This window comes from Electrophorus electricus, chromosome 15 (genome assembly GCF_013358815.1).
Source record: "Electrophorus electricus isolate fEleEle1 chromosome 15, fEleEle1.pri, whole genome shotgun sequence".
Lineage (NCBI taxonomy): Eukaryota > Metazoa > Chordata > Actinopteri > Gymnotiformes > Gymnotidae > Electrophorus > Electrophorus electricus.
In genome coordinates, this window is record NC_049549.1 from 16,209,217 (window position 1) to 16,229,375 (window position 20,159).

Sequence of the window (20,159 nt, forward strand, 5' to 3'; positions counted from 1 at the left end):
ACAGAATTGCCCTATTCCCCTCAGTCTTGGGGCATTAGAATCATTGTTCTCCTCAGCCTTTGGGCATTAGAACAGCCCTATTCCTCACAGCCTTAGGGTATTAGAATGGCCCCATTCCCCTCACCCCTAAAGGCAATGGAATTGCCTCATTCCCCTGAGTCCTAGGGCATTAGAACAGTCACATTGCACTCAGCCCTGGGGCATATCCCCAGTCATCTCCAAAAATAACTCAACTCTCCAGTCAGTCAGCCACCGCCTGACACCAAATGAACTTCTCCTGCTCAGATCTTCACCTGTGGCCATCAAAGGAAGTCCTGTGTACTGGAAGGAAGAGGTATTGGATGCTTTTTGGGTTAGTAATAAAAAGAAATTAATAGTAATTGTCTTCTCATTCCAGCTTCCCCCCACCCTGGCTCTCTCATTACTCGACACTGGCCAATTAACATCATAACTCCAGCTCACTGCAGCTATCTTTTATAACTAACTGCTATGTATATGACACCTCATAATAACATACTGCGACTCAAGAGAAAATAACACATGTGACAAATTGGAACAGAGTTCTAATTACAGTAATGCTAGTGTTTCAGCACCACGGACAGCTACCACTGCAAACGCTGGTTGGCTTGAACTATTCCCACTATTAACAGGTGAAAGCTAATCTGCTGACAGATGCTCCAAGCAGAAAGTGTAGGACAAAACATCTCACGCTACCTAAGTATTACAAATGGTGGAGATATGTGTAAATTTATGCAGATCTAATTTGTCAAAGCATCGACCGAGTCGCAGATTTGCAGCCCATGTTACCACACAGAACTGCCACAGTGAGGAGGACATCTTATTCCCTTCACAGGACTAACACACCATCGGCGTCCCCCTGGGCTCAGTACTCTGTCCCTTGTGGTTATCTGCCAATCATGCTAGTGCAGCTTGTCCTGCTCTGGCTGGCTTTTCATCAGACACAATGGCACGTTGCCTGGAACAGCACTGGACTGAACAACAAACATCTCACCGCCAAAGTCGCGGTTTTAATCTAAGGTGCATAAGAGGGTTTACATGCCATACCATCCTTGTACAGTATACTTACAGTATTAGTCTCCATGACTAAGGACAAAGAGTTCCATAATTAGAAACAGCACAGAGAAATTTTAAATGATTTTCTACTGATCTGTCCCACATTACTCATTATTTAGTTTGAGCATCTTAGCTAAGTTTTGCCACTCGGGGTTTATACACACAGGAAAAGCTTGAGATTGCATTTACTGTGCTGTAGTATTTGTACTGTACTGATTATATTTACTGTGCTGTAGTACATATATTTACTTCCCTGTAAAGACCACCTAGGACTGGTTCTGTCAGAACTTTCTTGTCATATCTTTTCAGAGGAAGCTGAAGCCATGCCTTACTCAAAGCTGCGGCGACAGAACACAGCAAAAGCGACAGAGATGTTAGCACCTGCATATGCTTGACATTTAACTTTAGCTTTGTGTTGTGCTCTGAAAGGCTTGGTGGATCCGAATTTAAGGCAGACTGCTATGACATCGCACTGTCAACACTCTCCCCCAGAATTTCCAGACCTTTTTTGGCAAAAAAGGTTAAAAAGAACATTACTTTTGTGTCAGTAAGATGTCACATGACACTGTTCACCCTCTGTTTTTTAGTCACTATGACCCCACGCTGTATGATGTATGATCTCAGGGAGTTGCACACATGGCTGCAAGACTCCTCATGTGCTTGCCCAAGTGTTCTTGAGTCAAAGAGCACATCCCACATCAGAAAAATGCCCCAGCAAAGACAAAAGACACTTCACCGTGACAAGAGCCTTAGGTGGGCAAATTGATCATCTTAATGAAATGGAACAGAACGTCAAAACAAAAGCTCGGGGACGAACACGCATGAATAGAATAACGTCTCGTTAAATGCTCCGGCAGTGAGGGGCGAAAAGGAAGAGGAGCTGGGAGGAGCAGCAGGGGGACGTATCACCACCGGCGTGAGAGGAGCAAAGGTTAGCCAACAATAGCTGGCCCTCCCTCCACGGGGCAAGATTCACGTCAGCAAGATGAGCGGGGAAGGAGCTTCCAGAGCTTGTGGCACTCAGCCGTGATGCCTGATTAACACACAGCTGTTCAGAGCGTTTGACGAAGCAGGAGGTTCTGTCCGCGTCTGACCCTGAGCCGGGGGGCAGGGAAATGGCGCAGTCCATCTCCTCGCGACGTTGCCCACGGCCACGCGTGAGCGGTCACAGTTAAGAGGAAATACAGCCCCACACTTGTCCGTTTAGATCAGTTGAAAAAGGCGAACGCGCGTGGAAGTAATCGGAGATAATGCCCTCGTCAGCAGGGTGCAATCAGGCCCCGGGGGGAACAGAGTCAGCAATCAAGCCGGCAGACGCTAATCGATAGGCGCCACGGCCCCTGCCGTGAAGCCGGGCGGAAACGATGGCATCCGCCTCTTTGGAGAGGCTTGTGCGCGGCACCGGCCGCGTCCCGCCGAGCCCATTTACAGCTGATCGTGCTCGTCGGCGCAGAAGTCGCGGCGTGCGGAATTACCTCGAGAATAATAAGACAGCGCCTCCTGCAAGCTTTCATTACTGCTTAAATGGGAAAGCATTAAACACACAAGTCCCCGAACAGGAGCCACATAACAGGCTTCCCCCACCATGTGCTCGTGTGGTCCAATACAGCACGGCTTTCGGCATGAACGCTACTGATTCCAGCACAGGAGAAGGCCATGAGGCCTCTACACATGAGCAGTGGTTCACACCTGTCAGATAAAACATAAGAAGGAAAACTGCTAAACGTTTACTGCGACTTCATAAATAAGTGTATAATTAATGGGACACCCACCACATACAGTTACTACTGTATTTAGTGAGATGATCTGCCAGTAGAGGACATCTGTGTGTGTGTGTGTGTGTGTGTGTGTGTGAGACGCTTAAGAAAGATTAAGTCGTACAGGCTATAATTCTCCTCATCTGCTGGGGTCTAGGAGTCTTCAACACTTCAGCCCAGTGATCAATAGACAGGACAGTGCTCGACAGCAAATGTGAGTGTGTGTGTGTGTGTGTGTTTGTGCTCACATGCCAGAGGGATCAGGGGAGAATTAAGTACACAGGATGGGTACTTAGAAAGGCCCCCCAAAAAGGGAGAAAATCTGAAGAAATATGTGTGTGTGTGTGTGTGTGTGTGTGCATTGGAGCTGATGACTCAAGGTCATCAGATGAGCTGGCAGTGATGAGGCCTAGTGCTGCCACTCAGCAATGAGACATCTCTGTGTCTGCCCTTGCACGCATGTGGATGTGTGTGTGCATGTGCGTGTGTATGTGTGTGTGTGTGTGTGTGAGTGCGCGTACGCATGAGGGTGAACGTCAAGCACTTTTCCCCATTGTGAGCTGTGTGACGATGACGCATCTGGCAGAGTTCGTCAGCCATGCGTGTGTGTGTTTGTACGTGCATGCACGTGTGCATATTGGGCTTGCTGGGTGAGGAAATGAAACATGAAGAAGCAAACAAACAGCAGGGTGAGGGTGTTGGGAGGCAGCGTGGAGCGGGCCTTCTCCGACTCTGGACCAGTCTCCTCATTCCCCAACCCTACAAATGACTTCACACCTCCTGACTGGCTCCCACCGCCCAGCTGCCACGAGTCATTACACCCAGTCCAGGCTGGACCTGGAGGAACACAAATCACTCTGATGGCCCCCATAACGGATGGGGTGGCAGGAGAGAAAGTGAGAGAAAGAAAGGAAGATGGAGAGGGAGACAGAAAAAGAGAGACAGAGAAACAGAAAGAGAGAGAGAGAGAGAGAGAGAGAGAGCCCCTTCTGTCCTTGGCTACTTGAATGAAGGGTATCGGAAGAAGTGTCAGACCTCTTCTTCAGTCTGTTACTGAAAGCCCACAAGGACCCGCCCCCACAATACTGTCCCCATATGTCCTCTCCAGACCAGTCCGGACCGGTTCAGATCCGTGTCCTTTCCATCCCTCCATAAGCACCAGCTGACTGGAACTACTACTGCTCTGTGCAGCTTGCTCCGGTCTAAACGGTGTGGTGTTTTGCCCTGCGGTCAGTGCTAAGTGCCAACACAGCAGGGACAGACTGTGCCAGCTCCCTGGACAGGTGGACGCGCGTGTTATTTGATAGCGGGCGACCTTCCCCCTGCGCCTGTCCTGCCCCGCGGCCAACGCCGCACGCAGCACATGGCCTCTCTCAGAAGTCTCTATCAGACTCATTTGTTAACGACAGATTCTCTGGGAAGTGCTTAATTCGTCTCCTGGGGGGTGTTGTGCAGCTCATGGCTTTGGCACTCTAACGATGGCCAATTGATGGCCGTAATTATTCACCATCTTCTGGAGCATCTCACACAGTCGCCTCGTTAATAGTCCAGCACAGCACATACAACAACACGAACACACGCATATGCTTGCCACACACGCAAAGCTGCACAGAAATAAGTACACACACACACACACACCAGTGGCCCACACATTCACAACATACATGTAGAACCAACACACACACATTTGTTTTTATACATTTGCTGTGTCATAAAATCATAAATGTTACATTTTAATACTGTAATGTAATACAAATCTATTCAGCATAATTCAACACACAACACCCAATCCTAACCTAAGCCACTGAAATTCTTCACCCTTTCAATTTTTTAAGAACTATTTTACTTTGTCGGGCCCATTTTGCTGAAACTGACAAAGAAGATCTAACCTGAGATTAGTTTTTTACATAGTAAGGAAGACTTTCCTAGAATGTAATAAACATACAATCCACAAACATACGAGATACGATTAGCGAGTGTGACATTGTACAGTAGCTGAAAAAAACACTGGGATGAAGAAAGAAAAAATATGTGGAAGAAAGACTTGAAGAGAGATAAAGAAAGAGTGAGAAGGATTCTGGGCTCAGCTGACTGATTTCCATTGCAAAGTTATTCCAGTGCATGTCTGATGTGATTCTTCTCTTCTCTGGTGTGAGCGGAGGGGCTGAGGAGTTGGGGAGTTGAGGAGTTGGGGAGTTGAGGAGTTGGGGAGCTGAGGAGTTGGGGAGTTGAGGAGTTGAGGAGTTGGGGAGTTGAGGAGTTGGGGAGTTGAGGAGTTGGGGAGTTGAGGAGTTGGGGAGCTGAGGAGTTGGGGAGTTGAGGAGTTGGGGAGCTGAGGAGTTGGGGAGTTGAGGAGTTGGGGAGTTGAGGAGTTGGGGAGTTGAGAAGTTGGGGAGCTGAGGGATGGAGTGGCTGAAAAGATCGGGATTGAGGCCTGAGGCCTGAGGTAGTGAGTACCAGTGAATTAGATGGCCATTCTGTGTTCTGTTTCCACCCCATTAGTATTCCTGGGCCTGGGCTGACACCTACTGACCTGCTGAACTCTCCTTGGCCATGCATGGAACTGCCCTTGCACGCACACACACACCTACAGCTGTTTAACAGGCACACCAGACAGGCAGAGAGAGGTCTGTGGTAGCAACGTTTGCAAATCGGCAAAACACAGGAGAAGGCGACTGCTCTGAAAAATCTAACACAAACTGCACCAAAAAAGATGAAAAATACAGATAGATGAATTGTAATAATAATGAAATAAATAAACTAAAGTCCATGCAGTAAGTTAACAACTTAAAGTAATATAGTTCATGTGAAAGATTTGTGTAGACTAGGCAGAAATGATGTAACAAATAACAACATTTCATACCCAAACCAGGCCAGTGTAGCAGGTCTTCCCCTGGGGTGTAACGCAGCCAGGGCAGATGGACACACAGCTGGATGTATGTATGTATGTAGGGGGGTTTGTTAATTTTACAGCCATATTAGTAAGTTCATATTAGAAACTTAAAGATATGGTTAAAAAATATAACACAGTGCAGCTTGAATGAAAAAATAATTATATAAATATACTTGGTTTATGTGTTTGATTTGCCATCTTTTCAGTTTTATGTCGGCTGCATATGGCACATACTGGAGATTAGGCCTGTTTTATAACTACATCAATGCACACACACACACACACACACACACAGGCTCATGGGCACCCAGTGGCAGTCAACTTTGACACATGCAGCAGACTGAACAGAGATGAGGCTCTGTGTAAGAGATGGGACGCCATGCAAATGGCACTGAAATGATGCAATACCCAGATAGAGATGATGATATACTCACACACACACCGCATGCACGCACACACACACGCACGCACGCACGCACACACACACGCACACACAGGCAAACGCAAGCATTACGTTCAGACAACAGAAGGGCTTATTCCACAGAATAAGTCACTAAATCACCTGGCTGGTGCATTTCTGCATCATCCCACACAGAAACAAACTAAAAGCAAACAAAGTGCTTAGTAAACACGTGAGGTCGGGTGGGATTATGGATGGGGTTGGGGTGGAGTTAGGTTTGGATGGGGTTGGCGGGTAGGTTGGAATGGGGATGAAGATGGTTTGGATTGGGTGGGGTTTGAATGTGAGGCTAGAGCTGGGACTCTCTCACTTTATACATCTCTCTCACACACACACACACACACACACACACACACACACACACACACACACACACACACACACACACACACCCCATCGGCCTGTTTTTCCTTCATTCTGTCATTCTCTCCGTTCTTCTCTCTCCACTCCACTCCTTCTCCATGTCTCCTGTCGTCTTTCTGCATGCATTTGGCTCCTGGAAGGGACCCTTCATCACGTGGCTGTTGTCTGCTCAGTGCTAGCTAAGCACTCGGCATGCTTGTTTACTTCCTTGGTAGATCGTGTCCCGGCTGTTTATACAAGATCACGCAACTTCTCCATTCATGACACACAAAAAGGCACAAAAGCCTCTTAATGACTCACATTTCCAGCAGTTGGATGCTTAACCGGAGCGACGTATATATTCATCGGTGTATCCCCTCCCTCTGAACCAGACCCATAGCCTTGGTCCTACTAGCACCACACAGCCCACTCTGTCGGGTGAACTACAGGTGTACACACAGCCCGTTTAAAACTCGCATTTTGGGGGTACCGATACACACCGAGTGAAAATCTGTGTTGTGAAATAAAGGATCAGACTACTACATCTCAGTTAAAACCAACAGAGGAGCTTGTATGTGCATTCAGGTCGCAAGGCCCATGTGGTTACGTGCCAAACACTGGATTCCTCCTGTTCTAAAATCTTAATTGATGTCTTTGAAGGCTGTGTTCACTGTTGTCTGTGAGTCATACTCCTCCTATGTTTCCATGTAAATGTTTGCATGCTCGACTGAGCTATTGCTATCTCTTTGCCCTGCGTTCTCTCTGGACCAAGCATGGCGTGTAATGTCTGCTCTCATTATTTCGGTGTCTCTGAGCCAGCAATGAAGAGATTTCTCGGGTTCACCGAGCCACGCAACTTTCTGTTTACTTCCATCATATGGGTTCACATGCCCTTCATCCAGGCTGTTCAGTGCAACCGTGCTTTCCTTCTCCAGAAGCTTCTATTATTGACATTCAGAGGGGAAAACAAACCAAGCCGAGGGTCCGCAGCACACGGCCAATCAGGCGGGTCCGATGGGAGCTACAGGCTGACTGACCACATGCTGGACGCATACAATAACACAGGAGCATGAGTCAGCAGTCTCCTGACGCCAGCTGCCGGAATTTCAGACTTTAATATATACAAATGAACTCTCTGAACCTGTTGAGTCGCCACTTGGGTGCTCAATAACACCAGCGAAATGGGAGAAGCTGGTGTTCTTTAAGGATTTATGAGGGATTTTTATTGATTTAATCAGCCCCTTTAATTCTGGATGGTTGGTGCAGGCTGCAGGCGCAAGCACTCGCTGCTCCAGAGCTGCGGATGACTGACGAATGACTAGACTTTGCCAATACGCCTCATTTCCTGAACGCAAGGAGGCGATATTATTCAATGTCCTATTCCTTTTCCGTTATAAAAAACTGGGTTCCTGATCAGCCCTGTTCAGGATTTTTTTTTCCATTTCCTCTCTACTGGCTACAGTACAGAGGTCATTATTGACCATGAGTTATGAGTGAAGCCCTAGAGCTCCAGGGCCAAATGTCAGTATGTTACTTTTCCTTCCCAATAAAAGGCTGGTGATTTCTAGACGTACTCCCGGAACTCGTACTCCTGGAACACGTACTCCCGGAACTCGTACTCCCGGAACACGCACTCCTGGAACACGCACTCCTGGAACACGTACTCATGAAGTCTAAGGAAACACTCACCTTAGCAAAAACGAATGATGGCATCTTCCTGATTTGAGTGTCAGAACCTCACTGTCAAGACACACAATGTGACTCAGTTCCAATGTGAATTAGCATTTTTTGCTTACATGTGGACACTCCATCGGAGTGTAATGTTACAACGGTAACTGGGCACAAGCCTGCAGTTGTAGTTGCAAGAGGAATGCTGTGATAATGTGGCATTTTTTCCAGAGTATCAGAGGGGAGCCTGCCTTTACCATCTAAAGGATGCAGAATCCCATGTCTCTGAAGACAGGTGGAAAACAGCCCAGGTCTCAAACCTAAAACACTCCAGTAACACTCCTCACCCCTGTAACATAATCCACGAGCCCAGCGCTGTCCAGGGACGTCTGCCCATCCAAAACAGCGGCAGTGATGGGTCACCTGTGATGGGTCACAGGTCACCGGCAACCACACAGCCAGAGAGGTTCCTGGTATCCCAGGACTAGAACTAAATGTATTTACTCCTGTCTTGTCATTACTACAATTAGTTTCCTGAACCCAGCGTTTAATGGGAGGTGGTGTTTGGGGGCGGGGAGTACTCACTCTTCCTCTGTGATAATGAGTTGGAGATGGGGGCTCACAAGTGAAGATTAACAAACACGAAGAGTGAGGAACAGACCGGAGGATCTCAATTAGATGGGATTCATACTGCTCAGTAACACTTTAATTAAGGTTTTCTTAAGGAACTTTTTTAACAGCAAATGTTAACATAGAAAAAGTGATCGTTAATAAGATGAAAGTCATGCTAATGAAGTAAATAAGGCCTGCATTTATAATCTGCCAAGCTGCCCATGAGAAAAGAGACTACGATGAGCATGTGAAGACAGCTGGAGGAGACCTCAAGGGGGACAGAAGGTGCGGAAAGGAGGGAAACCTCACGTGGTCCTGAGTTTGAAAAATGTTAAGAATTAGAACGACTCCGTTAATATTATTCATCAGTTTTTAAATGCTGAAGCTCTTGGATTGTTAATGGTAACTATCACTGTAAATGTTAGTTACGGGAAGTTATGTAACATAATATAAAGTGTTTGCTGTGGAAGCCACTTCCTGGGAAAGAATGAAATAATCATTCCTGCTTTCCCGCGCTCCTACTAAGTGAAACCAGGGGTTCATCTGCAGGGCTCGTGCGCAACAGCTGAGGGTGAGATCTGGATTCCTTTGATTCTCTGCTACCAATCTCTCTTGAATCAGATTGGGGAATCATTTCATAACCACTTGAAAGTGCTCAAACAATACATCAGCCAGAATCACATGGGATGTAAGTAATTCCCCGACGGTATCACTTCAAGTTAGCGGGAATATGAAACTCTCCTCACAGCACTACACCTTCCTCAGCTGACCTCCGATTGCCAAAATATTAAAAATATTTCACCGCAGCTCCCGGGTCACAGTTTAGTCTCCGTGACTCACAAATGGCCACGTGAGCGATGGTTTGTGTTCATCTCACGTTCCCCTTCAGACCTCTCAAGCCTGTGGCAGCCCCTGAACTAGTTTATTTTATCTCCCAGTGGTCCCACTACAGTGCTGAGGTCACGTCAGCAAGACGAACGGACCCCCACTGTACCCACCTTTTCAGAAAACAGTTGCCGCTGAAATGAGGAGGGAGGCCAGACAGAGGAAGAGGGGCAGGGGTCACTGCAGAATCAAACAGCCCCCACGCTGTGGCCGGAGCCCACGGCTACACACTGTCCTGGACAGCTACTCTTCAGAAGCTGCCCAGGTCACCTGGATTAAAATCCCAGAGGAAAAAAAAACAGCCTGCTTGCTTACGCCTGGCTCTGAAAACTGTCCTAAATAAAAGCTTCAGTTTCTTCTCTTAAAGAAAGAGCCTTTAATACTGCAACAGTGCCTTTTCTGAGTTTGTTTGCATAACAGATGCACGATGCAGGAATGTAAACAGCATGGGAAGTTTTAATGTTGACCCTAAACAAAACCAGTCTGTGCTGAGATTTCGTTGAACAAAAGGACAGAAGGAACCCAAAGCTTGGCAGAAACGTTCTTAACGAGCACTCTGTTAACGAGCTCCACATGAGAGGCACGTGAGAGGCACGTGAGAGGCACGTGAGATGCATGTGACAGACACGTCAGAGGCACATGAGAGGCATGCGAGAGGTACGCGAGAGGCATGCGAGAGGCACGTGATAGGTAGAGCTGAAAAATGCCCTCGTCTGCATGAGGCACTAGTGCTACTACGTCCCGGGAAAGAGGAGCAGACTGACGACTTACCAGTGAAGTGAAGATGTAGGTGTAGTACACAGAGAGCATCCCCAAGTCTGAGGCCTGGGACACAGGGGAAGAGAGAGAGAGAGAGAGAGAGAGAGAGAGAGAGAGAGAGAGAGAGAGAGAGAATCAAAATCATTCCATTATTAAACTCATAGTGCAAGCCTGATTTTCTTAACAGTAGTGCTAAGGCTCAGAAACACGGCACACTTGGTTTTCTCTGAGAAGTGAGCAAGGCGTGCGTGAGGTGGTTGTTTTCGCTCTGTGGGAAGGCGGCGAGCACAATGAGCTTTTAGAGCCGTGTTCGGCGTCAGATTGGAGCTGAAAAAAGACAAGTGCCCCTTATCCAGCTGAGCCTCCCTATTTCTGAAGACGCCACTGTCTCCTAGGAAACAGTCACAAAACAAAGCATTTAAATCAAATGTCACAGTCATTTGTGCGTGCCTGTGCACATGTATGTGCATATGGTGTGCGTGTGTGCCTCTGTGCGCATGCACCAGTGGGTTCATGCAACTGTAGGCATGTGCACAGCCTTCACGTGTGCTTGTGCATGTGCGTGTGTGCAGGTGTGTAATGGCGTTTGTATTGTCCTTCTAGTGCCTGTATAACGTGGATGAGTCAGTGATACAGAAGGTCCCCTTCTTCAGCCTGACCTCAGCGTCATTAGAGAAATAAAAAGATATCGATTTCCATCAGCCTCCAGTGAAACAGAGATGCATTTCCTGTTTACAAAGGAAAGCGAAGTAAAAGCTATGCAGTCGTTCCAAATAAGCTCTCAAATCTTTTTCTTTTTTTTTTTCATAAAGTCTTCCATGAACGTGGTCATTAATCATGCACTCCAGAAAATTATGATCAATAGCAATATGAATTACACTGCAGAGAGTCAGTGGAAGTGAGAAAGCAAGTGAGATTGAGAGAGTGAGAGTGAGACAGAGTGAGCGAGTAAAAGCGAGAAAGAAACGAGAACGAATAGTAAGAAAGAAAAGCCTAAGAGACAGCCAGTAATTGTTGAGACATCTTCAGTCAGTCAGACCCTGACTGAGGGTTTGAGTTATACTTTCTGTTATTATTGTCCTACCTTTCCCCTTTCCTGGTTATATTAATGTGCTTTGGCAATAACGAAACTTAGAACATTCACGCCAGTAAAGCATTCTGGCAGTATTATACTTCACACATGACTTGACTGTGTCAAGCATGTGAGAGAGTCAGAAAGATGGAGATAGATAGATAGAGTGAAAGATATAGACAAACACAGACAGAGAGAGAGAGAGAGAGAGCAAGAGGAACGTATTGAACCAGACAGCACTTTGGTGCCAGGCCAGAAACCGTCACCTTCTTTTTTTAACACCGCAACTGAGCCAAACAGCCGAGAGGAGAAGAGCGTTGCTCAGCCCAGCTCAGAGGACCAGACAAGAGGTCCATCGAACGCGTCGTTCTCCATCCTTAAACACGGACGCGTTTATTACCAGGTGCGCGTGGCACTCGGAATAGGCAAAAGTGGGCATAATCTCCAGCCTCCTGACAGCAGAGAACAAGTCCGGTCCAAAGTGGCTTGTTGGAGCAGTCTTCTTCACGCAGAACTCACACTCCTAACCGTGAACTCACACTCCTAACACCTGTTTCTCTGTCCTCATATCGCAAGGCTTGAAGCTTCCAAACCTGCCTTGACAGAACTGAAGTGTGAGATTGGCTTCCTTCTTCCGTGTCAGGTCATGCGTTTTTTTCCAGTGCTAATAAAAACAAAAACAAAAACGTTCCTGATACTTTTCTCATTCGGTTTTGCATGAATTACCTGTGTGAAAGGCTGTAGCCTCCTACCTACTGTACCTATTATAATGTGGAGCTCTGGGTCTTACAAGTGGCTCTAAGTGGCTCCCTAACCCTGCCTCCTCCCTCTGCAGGAGGGCTGCCCCTCTCAGGCTTGGGTGTATTCGTGTTTTAAGCAATTACTGCTAGACTCAGTCATTATCATTTTACCACAGTATCAGTTAATTACCTACCCCAGTGACCTACCCCGCCAGCCTAAGCTGTGCTAGAAACTGAGGTTGGAAATGAACTCAGGTCAGGCTATTAGCCACATGTCACCCCCAAGTCTTACAACAACTTGCAGGATACTGTAAAAATCATACTTTGACTGAACAGTTTCAGTTTTTCTTAGTTGCATGGAGTTCTTAAACAATTTTCCTGACAGTTCACGCAAACCCTTAGATTTGTAGAACACATGCAAACACAAATCATATTACTTTCAAAAGTCTAATTATAACATTTGTGTGCTATTTCCAAGAATAACGTGTTAAACTCGTCTAGCAGGAGGGGATATTCAGACACCATTCTGGGCTCTTGTAGTCTTAAACACTGCTGGAGAACTATTCATTCTGCAATAAGTGCTTCACATACAATAACGTCTCTGATTCCCCTCATCTAATTACTACGCCTTTCATGAGTCATTGTCTCTTTTTCTCTGTGTGTGTGTCTGTCTGTGTGTGTGTTTGTAAATAATGTGAAATTGCAGGACTGTGGGTTTAACAGGACCAGAGTTTGAAATCTTCTTTTCTCAATGGCTTCAACCCTTTCGCCCATTTAAGAGTCATCCTTCCAAAACACATCTCAGAAAACTGTTTACACATAAACGCTAATGACTAATTGACTAATAAGTGATTATCATTTTGGGATCATCCAGTGTTCATTTAAAATTCTCCAAGAGTCTCCAAGAGTTTGGTACGGCAAAGAATTTGGTCTGAGGCATCATTTGAGCAAAACACAAGAAACGGCATACACAGAGGAAACATTAATGCTACACGTGGGAAATCTTTTCTCAGTTCATGTTACATTTACCAAAATGATCTTATCATTCTTGGCACTGAAAGATTTGTTAGATATTGCAACTCTCAATAGTTTCATCAGATTCTGATTTCTCCATTTCTACAGGCCAAAACTTAGACGTTTTAAATGTTGTCCGTCAGGTCAAGCAGATAATTTTATTAGGATCAAAAATGGAGAATTTTATTTTATCAACGTCTCTACATTGTCTCTGTCAAATGAAAAGCATAAGATCATGAATTAATTGAATTTTGATATTTTTTGTTCACATACCAACAAACAAGCATCAAGGAGTTCAGCTGTTGTCTCCATGGAGCGGATTCGTTTTCCACACGTCATTTGGCGAACACTAAGACGGCTGTCATGCCTTCTCCTCAGCAGGTCTTCTGTCTTTCCACTCCGGCAACTCCCTCACCTCCTTCAGAGTGACTGTCGGGCTTTTCCTTCCTTCCCTGTCAAATGTCCTTCTCACTGGGACAGCGGGTTTGGCCAGACCGCCGACTCTAGGAAGGCTCAATGTTGTACCGAGCTTCTTCTATCTCAAAACGACTGAGCCCGCCGTGGTCCTGGGAACGCTCAAAGACTTTGTATTGTTTTAGATCTTTGCTTTGATCTCCGCCTCGTCACCGTTTGATTGCCGAGGTTGACACACAGTTTCTTGGATTCCGTGGCTGGTTTTGTCCTGACAGTGCAACATAAACTCTCGCCCTTAAAGACACAAACATGTGCCTCTCCAAATGACAACAGGTGGACATCAACTAGAGGCGTTGTAGAGGTTTAGACACATCTCAAGAATAATTGAACTGACCACAGTCTGGAGTTCCAGAGAAAACAGTCCAAATACTTTAGTGAATAAGAGATTTCAGTTTTAAACTATCTAAAAACATGTTTTCCTTTTGAAAATATAAGTGAATAACTGTAGACCGATGGGTAAAAATGATAGTTTATCAACTCAAAACCAAATCCACAACACCATAAAGTCTGCAACAAGTACAGGGTCTGAATGCTTTCTGAATCCACCATATAAATGTGTGAGTCACTTCTCTAAGGGGTTAGGAAGTGTTTCTGGTCGTACAGTAATCCACTGGGGTTCGGCGTTTGTCTGTGCGATGTCTGTTGACTGTTTTGGAAAACAGCGAAAAATTAACGTGAATGTGAATAGAAGCACATTTGCAAGCTAAGAGGTTCACAAATGAAGATTCCCCATGTCCCGCCGTCACACGGAGAAACTTACTGAAACGCTCATTTCATTCTCAAAACAGCGGCTCAGACTCTGACAACACAAACGCAATTCGCCGCAGTGCTGTTTCCCGTCTCAGTGCATTACACAGACTGCAGATGTTGAAGTGGACGTCTGTAAAATGGTACGCAGCTGCCATCAGGTGGGCGTTCCTTCACTTTCCCTGTGATGTACTGGTCACACTTTTCTCAGCTGGCCAGCTTCCCCACGCACAGACACGTTTACTCAGTGGGTCAGTCACAAGCACATGCTCTGCCTGACTGTAATCATGGCAACATTGTGTTTATCAATAGATAACGTGTCCTTTTGTTTCCAGTAGTGTAATTCTCTGCTAACTAAATAATAAGACCCATATTTGTGTGCACGAGGCTTTTTTGAGTCTTTCTGTAACTTTTGTAAGGTCTGACCAGCTCTGCCATAAACACGTCATATTTATTGTATCCGTGTTTATACTACAATCAAAAGGGTTCTCGTGATTTGGTGACGGTGTTGCATCGTTTTCGAAACTGCACTCAGTGTTTTGAGGTTAGTGTCCCGGAAAATAAAAAAGAAAAAGTCCTTCCTGTAGCCAAAAGCACCTGCATAATAGACCTGCACATCAAGTACTGGGAGACTAATGGATTTTGCCAGATGCATCAGACCAGCAAGATGTAATTAGGTGAAGATTGGGCCCACTGCTTGGGAGAAATCTGGGGAACAAACAATTAAACCAAACCAACCACAAACACCCCCCTGAAGTGAAGGTTGCATGGTTCAGTCCGTACCCAAAAAGGGCTGAAAAGCTGGTGCTGGTTGAGGCTAAGAAATTAGCCAAGTCTGATGACATGAGCATCCTTAGGATGGAGCCTTTAGCTTTATAATGCATATTTCATGCTGTGCTTTGAAGTTAAACAATGACATGCATAGGGGGTCTACAGCTAAGCGCGTGAGTGAGCAGGAGTGGGAGGAAAGTATCTACGGTAGCCAAGTGTTTTCCCAGCTTAGGATAATTTTGTCCTTGTGTAAGTATTTTATAATGTAAGATTTGCCCTTGCAATTGACCATGTAATTGAATCCTGCAGCCCAAGCTGGTGCACGAGAGCATCAGTGTGGATGTTGGCAGCTTCACTGCACTTGGCTGCTGCGCGCTCCTCACCCACTGGAGCCCAGCCAGCTCTCCTCCCTCTGTTCCTCGGCTCTCTCTCTCTCTCTCTCTCTCTCTCGAAGAAGAAGAAGAAGAAGAAGAAGAAGAAGAAGAAGAAAGGGGGAGACAGAGAGAGAGACACGGCGCGAGGGAGGAGACAGGGAGGAAGATGGGGAAAGGGAGACAGAGACAGAGAGAGACAGAGAGATGGACAGGCAGAGATGGGGACCGAGGGAGACAGGAAGAGAGAGAGAGAGAGAGAGAGAGAGAGAGAGAGAGAGAGAGAGAGCGAGCTGGAGTGAGGGAGATACTAAGAGGTGGTTGAAGGGGGAAGGGCTGTGGAGTAACAGAGAGTGAGAGACTAATGAATCCTGCCGCAAACCGCACTGCTCACAGGCCAAGCGGTGTGCCCGCTGTCACCATAGCAACAGGAAAAAGCCACAGAATGGCCTGTGGCAGTCATCGGGTCTTTTGATTAAGGCAAAATGGAGCAAACGGCGGGAAATGAAAGAGGACACGGGACGGCAAATGAGAGTGGCATTCCTCAAAACTTCACGAGGGGGGCGGCGAAGGAAGCAACGGTCTCTGGAGATCCATGAAGGAAGCAGAGTGATCCACGGATCCTTACTGCAAACGCAGGACTCCGGTCGTGTGCAGTGCTCGCGTGGAAAACAAAACAGTGAAAGCCACTGTGTCGCAGCCCTGTGGGGGTTTGAACCTCCAGAGGAAAATGAGCCTAAGAGCTCCTCACTGACCCTGCGGTCTGGGTGGGAGGCATCACCCTGGGTCCCTCTCTAGCTAGCTGGCCAATCAGGGGGCTGCAACGTCACGTGTACAGCACAGGAGATAGATAGCGCTCTCCTCCAATCACGGTTGGCCGTGGCACTGCATGCCACACGTTAGCCCTTCCCCTCCTAGATACCAGCCGTACTACGACGGAGGGAGACGTAGTGGGGCAGCAGGGTGGAGCTGGTAAAAACCAAAAGTGGGAGGAAGACGTTTGTGGTCCCTGCCTTGAAACGGGAGAGGTAACGATGGCTTTTGCCATGGGCTGTGGAGGAGGTTCCACAGTCTGTCAGCCCGCCTCAGGTCCCGCCCTCTGCTCCTCCCTCAGCCACTAATTGGCCCGTTCCTGAAATAATGAGGCATGCTGTAATTACGACTCAGACATATGCTGTTGAGGGCCCACGCGCGAGTTCTACCACCTCCCTGTCTAATCGGGCCTCCTTAAGTGGCCAACCGGCTCAGCCCGCAGGTGCCGGCTTGTTATGGAAAAGGCTTAACGAAGTGGGGCGAGCCGGTAGCGCTAGGCCAACGTCACGGAGCGCCGAGCTGATCAATGAGCTCGCTGTACCTGGACCCTCACGCCTCACAGCGGGACAGAAGACCCAGAAGCTATGCTCTCCATGCTGAAGACGGTCCAGAACCCTCTCACCGTCCTGCTGCCACATGCTCGTGGGCCGCCAATCAAATTCTGTTCGGCTTTAAATCACAACTGTGATCACCGTGCAAGATCTTGGCAGCGGTTTGCCTCACGAGATGCCCGGTTCCTCCCCTTTGTCTCTCATCTGTAAAGAAGCGTGTCCGGTGCATGTCCTACCCGCTCCAGGATGACGTGAGACATGGTGGCGTTGGCGTCTACCACGATGGTGGCCGTCTTGTCGTCGCGGATCTCTTTTAGGAGGGGGGTGGGATCCTGGCTGTCGTCCAGCATGCGGACGGAGAGGGTTTCCTTGGAGATGAGAAACTGACGCAGCAACACCTCCAGGTTTAATAGGCCTTTTGAACAGAGACACACAGGTGCGCACACACACACACACACACATTCACAAAATCAACGAATGAAGGCTAACGTCTGCCTCTGCCACATGCAATATTTCATCTCCCTCCACTGCAATCCTCGAGGCTAGAGAATGCGCTCCTACTTAGAGATGCTCTTATTAGGAAGGTGCTACTAACACTCCAAACAAACAGGGCTACCAAAGCTACTTTTGTGCATTATGCCTCGAGGTCATTATCTTAAAAATTCCATGGCAGGGTTTGTCAGAACAGTGCAAGAAGTCACACAGGACTAATAATGTTTAACATAAGCGGATATAGAAAAGACACAAACAATACCAAACCCCTGAAATCAGTACCAGAGAATGCGCAACAGGTATTGTGTCCTCGAGGACTTACAGGGTACTTGACATCTTATGCTGTGTATAATTACATATCGGCTCTGGGCCGTGAGGTCTCCCAGGGTTCCGCGTGCCTCTCCACAGCCCTTACTCAGATACATTTAAAGTTCATTGCTGGAAGGAAATGTGTTTTGTGTGTATGTGTTAGTTTAGCCCAGGCGTGCCGTCTTTGTAACGAAGCTGGCCCTAGTGCTGCAAGGCGCGGGGCAGGACGTACGGACTCGCTCGACGGTGAAACACATTTATTAACACAAAACACATATAACACAAGTGGCACTCACGCATACCATGTACAGTAGACATGACTGTACATGTAACAGTAAAGGAAGACGTATGCACATTAATGGGAACTACACAACCCAACGTTACTGCAACAGAGCCAGGAGTTAACGCACACGTAGCGACAATGACTAACAAAGGGAGCACTCGCGGACAGGGGTTTAACCCCCTAATGCGCCAACGCCCCCTAGCGGGCAAGACCAAACTAGCATACTCTTAACTGGCATAACATCGAATATTCTCGTACAGTACAGTACATTTATCAACATAACATTTCTTAGGACTAACACAAGTACCTGCTTACAGATTTTCAGCCGTCTACATGCATCCGCTCGCCAGAAATCCCATGCTGAAGACACCGTGTTTTTCGGGTAAATTTCCACAACAACGTGCCTGTCCTTATAAGTGGCCTTTTAAAACATTCTCCCGGTATAAGATAACTTCAGATTTTGTCATAGAAAATTCAATTACCATCAAAACAACTGCGTGACATGTTTAAATGGTATAGAGTGTTAGTAAAGTTCTTTAATTGCGTGCTCACTTCTTTGCGTAAAAACACGTGTTCGGTTCCTTCGTAAGCAAACCCAAAATACGCAGCCTTTGCTTAATGTGATAACAACAGTAGGTGGATGTGTTTAATGTATCAGATGTATTCTGATTGAGTCCATGGAAACGTTTAGCCTGAGCAGAGTGGTTGGAGTCTTTGGAAGCGAAACTCTTACAACCGTTTCTATTTTTAACAAGCAAAAGGCCAAATGAAAATGACCAGAAAATATGCTTTTATAAAAACAAGAAGTTCGGGCTTTACGAAGTTTTCTGGCCACGACTAGACGGCACCCGCTATAGTGGCAAACGAATAGAAAATCAACATAAGAAGGAAGTTCTGATGTTACACAAATATTACGAGACAGATCATTTCCTTTCACTAAGTGAAAACTATTCAGGGAGAAAAGTAATAATACTAAAATCCTTGGACGTCCCACAATTACACGCAAAACAGTCTCTTGTGAAGAAAGTCCGATTGAGACAGTCCGTCTCTGTAGTGTCACGTCTGTAGTTTCACGATAGGGCCCCTCCCCCCAAATGTGTGCATGAACATTGGAGCTGATGACTCAAGATCATCAGATGGCAGTGATGAGGTCTAGTGCTGCCACTCAGCAATGAGACATCCCTGCGTCTGCGTGTGTGTGTCCGTTCGTCTGTATGGTCACTCCCTCCCTGTCTTAACACACCTGCTCCTCATTGTGTATCGTTATTGTGCATGTATACAAGTCTTGTGTTTGCATATGCGTGTTGTCGATGTTTAACCTGGTTAGCTTGCTAGCCACGTATCCATCTTTGTTTTGTGTTACAATAAACTGTTTCGTTGTGTTCGACACAATTCGTCCCCGCATCCTGCTTTGCCTCGCCTCGTCACATGGAACTCTTACTCCGTCACCGGGGAATAAGTATGACGCGACACAAAGGGCCAGACAGCTTTAGTCTTCTGAAAGATTCCAGAATACACAAAGGAAATGAAACAAAATCTTGTTGACCTTTCTAAATCAGGTCGTATCTTTTCAAAATAGCTTCACATTTGCACGGTTAGGACAATGTTGAAAGAACTCGAGAGTTGCAATGATTGCTGGATTCGTAATGATCACTGGAGTTCCACATTATATTATACCTCCACATCATATGCCACCACCGTGCCAGCAAACTGTTTGGAAGGCTTTCTAGAAGAAAAGCACTTTTATTAAGACACCAAAAATATATGTCACAGGGCATTATGGGATCCGTCACCGTTACTGCATTTTAGAACAAAACATGGCCGTGTGTGTCAGGAGTCTAATGCTTGGCAGAGCACTCCCAGAGCACCCCCAGAGCACCCCCAGGTCCACACAAAAAGGCTTTACTGACTAGAGAATGAACCTTTTGTGGTTTCCGTAGTAAACACGGCCGAAGACGTGCAGGGGGAGCAGAAAACGATTCAGAAGCCGCCATTCCGGAGCATCTGCAGAGATAACGGATGACAAAAACTGTCTTGGATTTCTTTGTATGCGTCCTTGTATCTCATTCATC

At 46.7% G+C, this 20,159-nt stretch overlaps 1 protein-coding gene across 1 annotated transcript in view; it reads right to left on the bottom strand.

The window, feature by feature from the left end:
• The window catches only part of grik4 (glutamate receptor, ionotropic, kainate 4), a 213,327-nt gene that overhangs the window by 46,185 nt on the left and 146,983 nt on the right, over window positions 1-20,159 (bottom strand). Inside the window, exons 6-7 of the mRNA XM_035534393.1 lie at window positions 17,240-17,418; window positions 10,463-10,516 (exon numbers count right to left, since the gene is read on the bottom strand). Coding sequence (XP_035390286.1) covers window positions 10,463-10,516; window positions 17,240-17,418 — 233 coding nt within the window. The remainder of the gene's footprint in view (window positions 1-10,462; window positions 10,517-17,239; window positions 17,419-20,159) is intronic.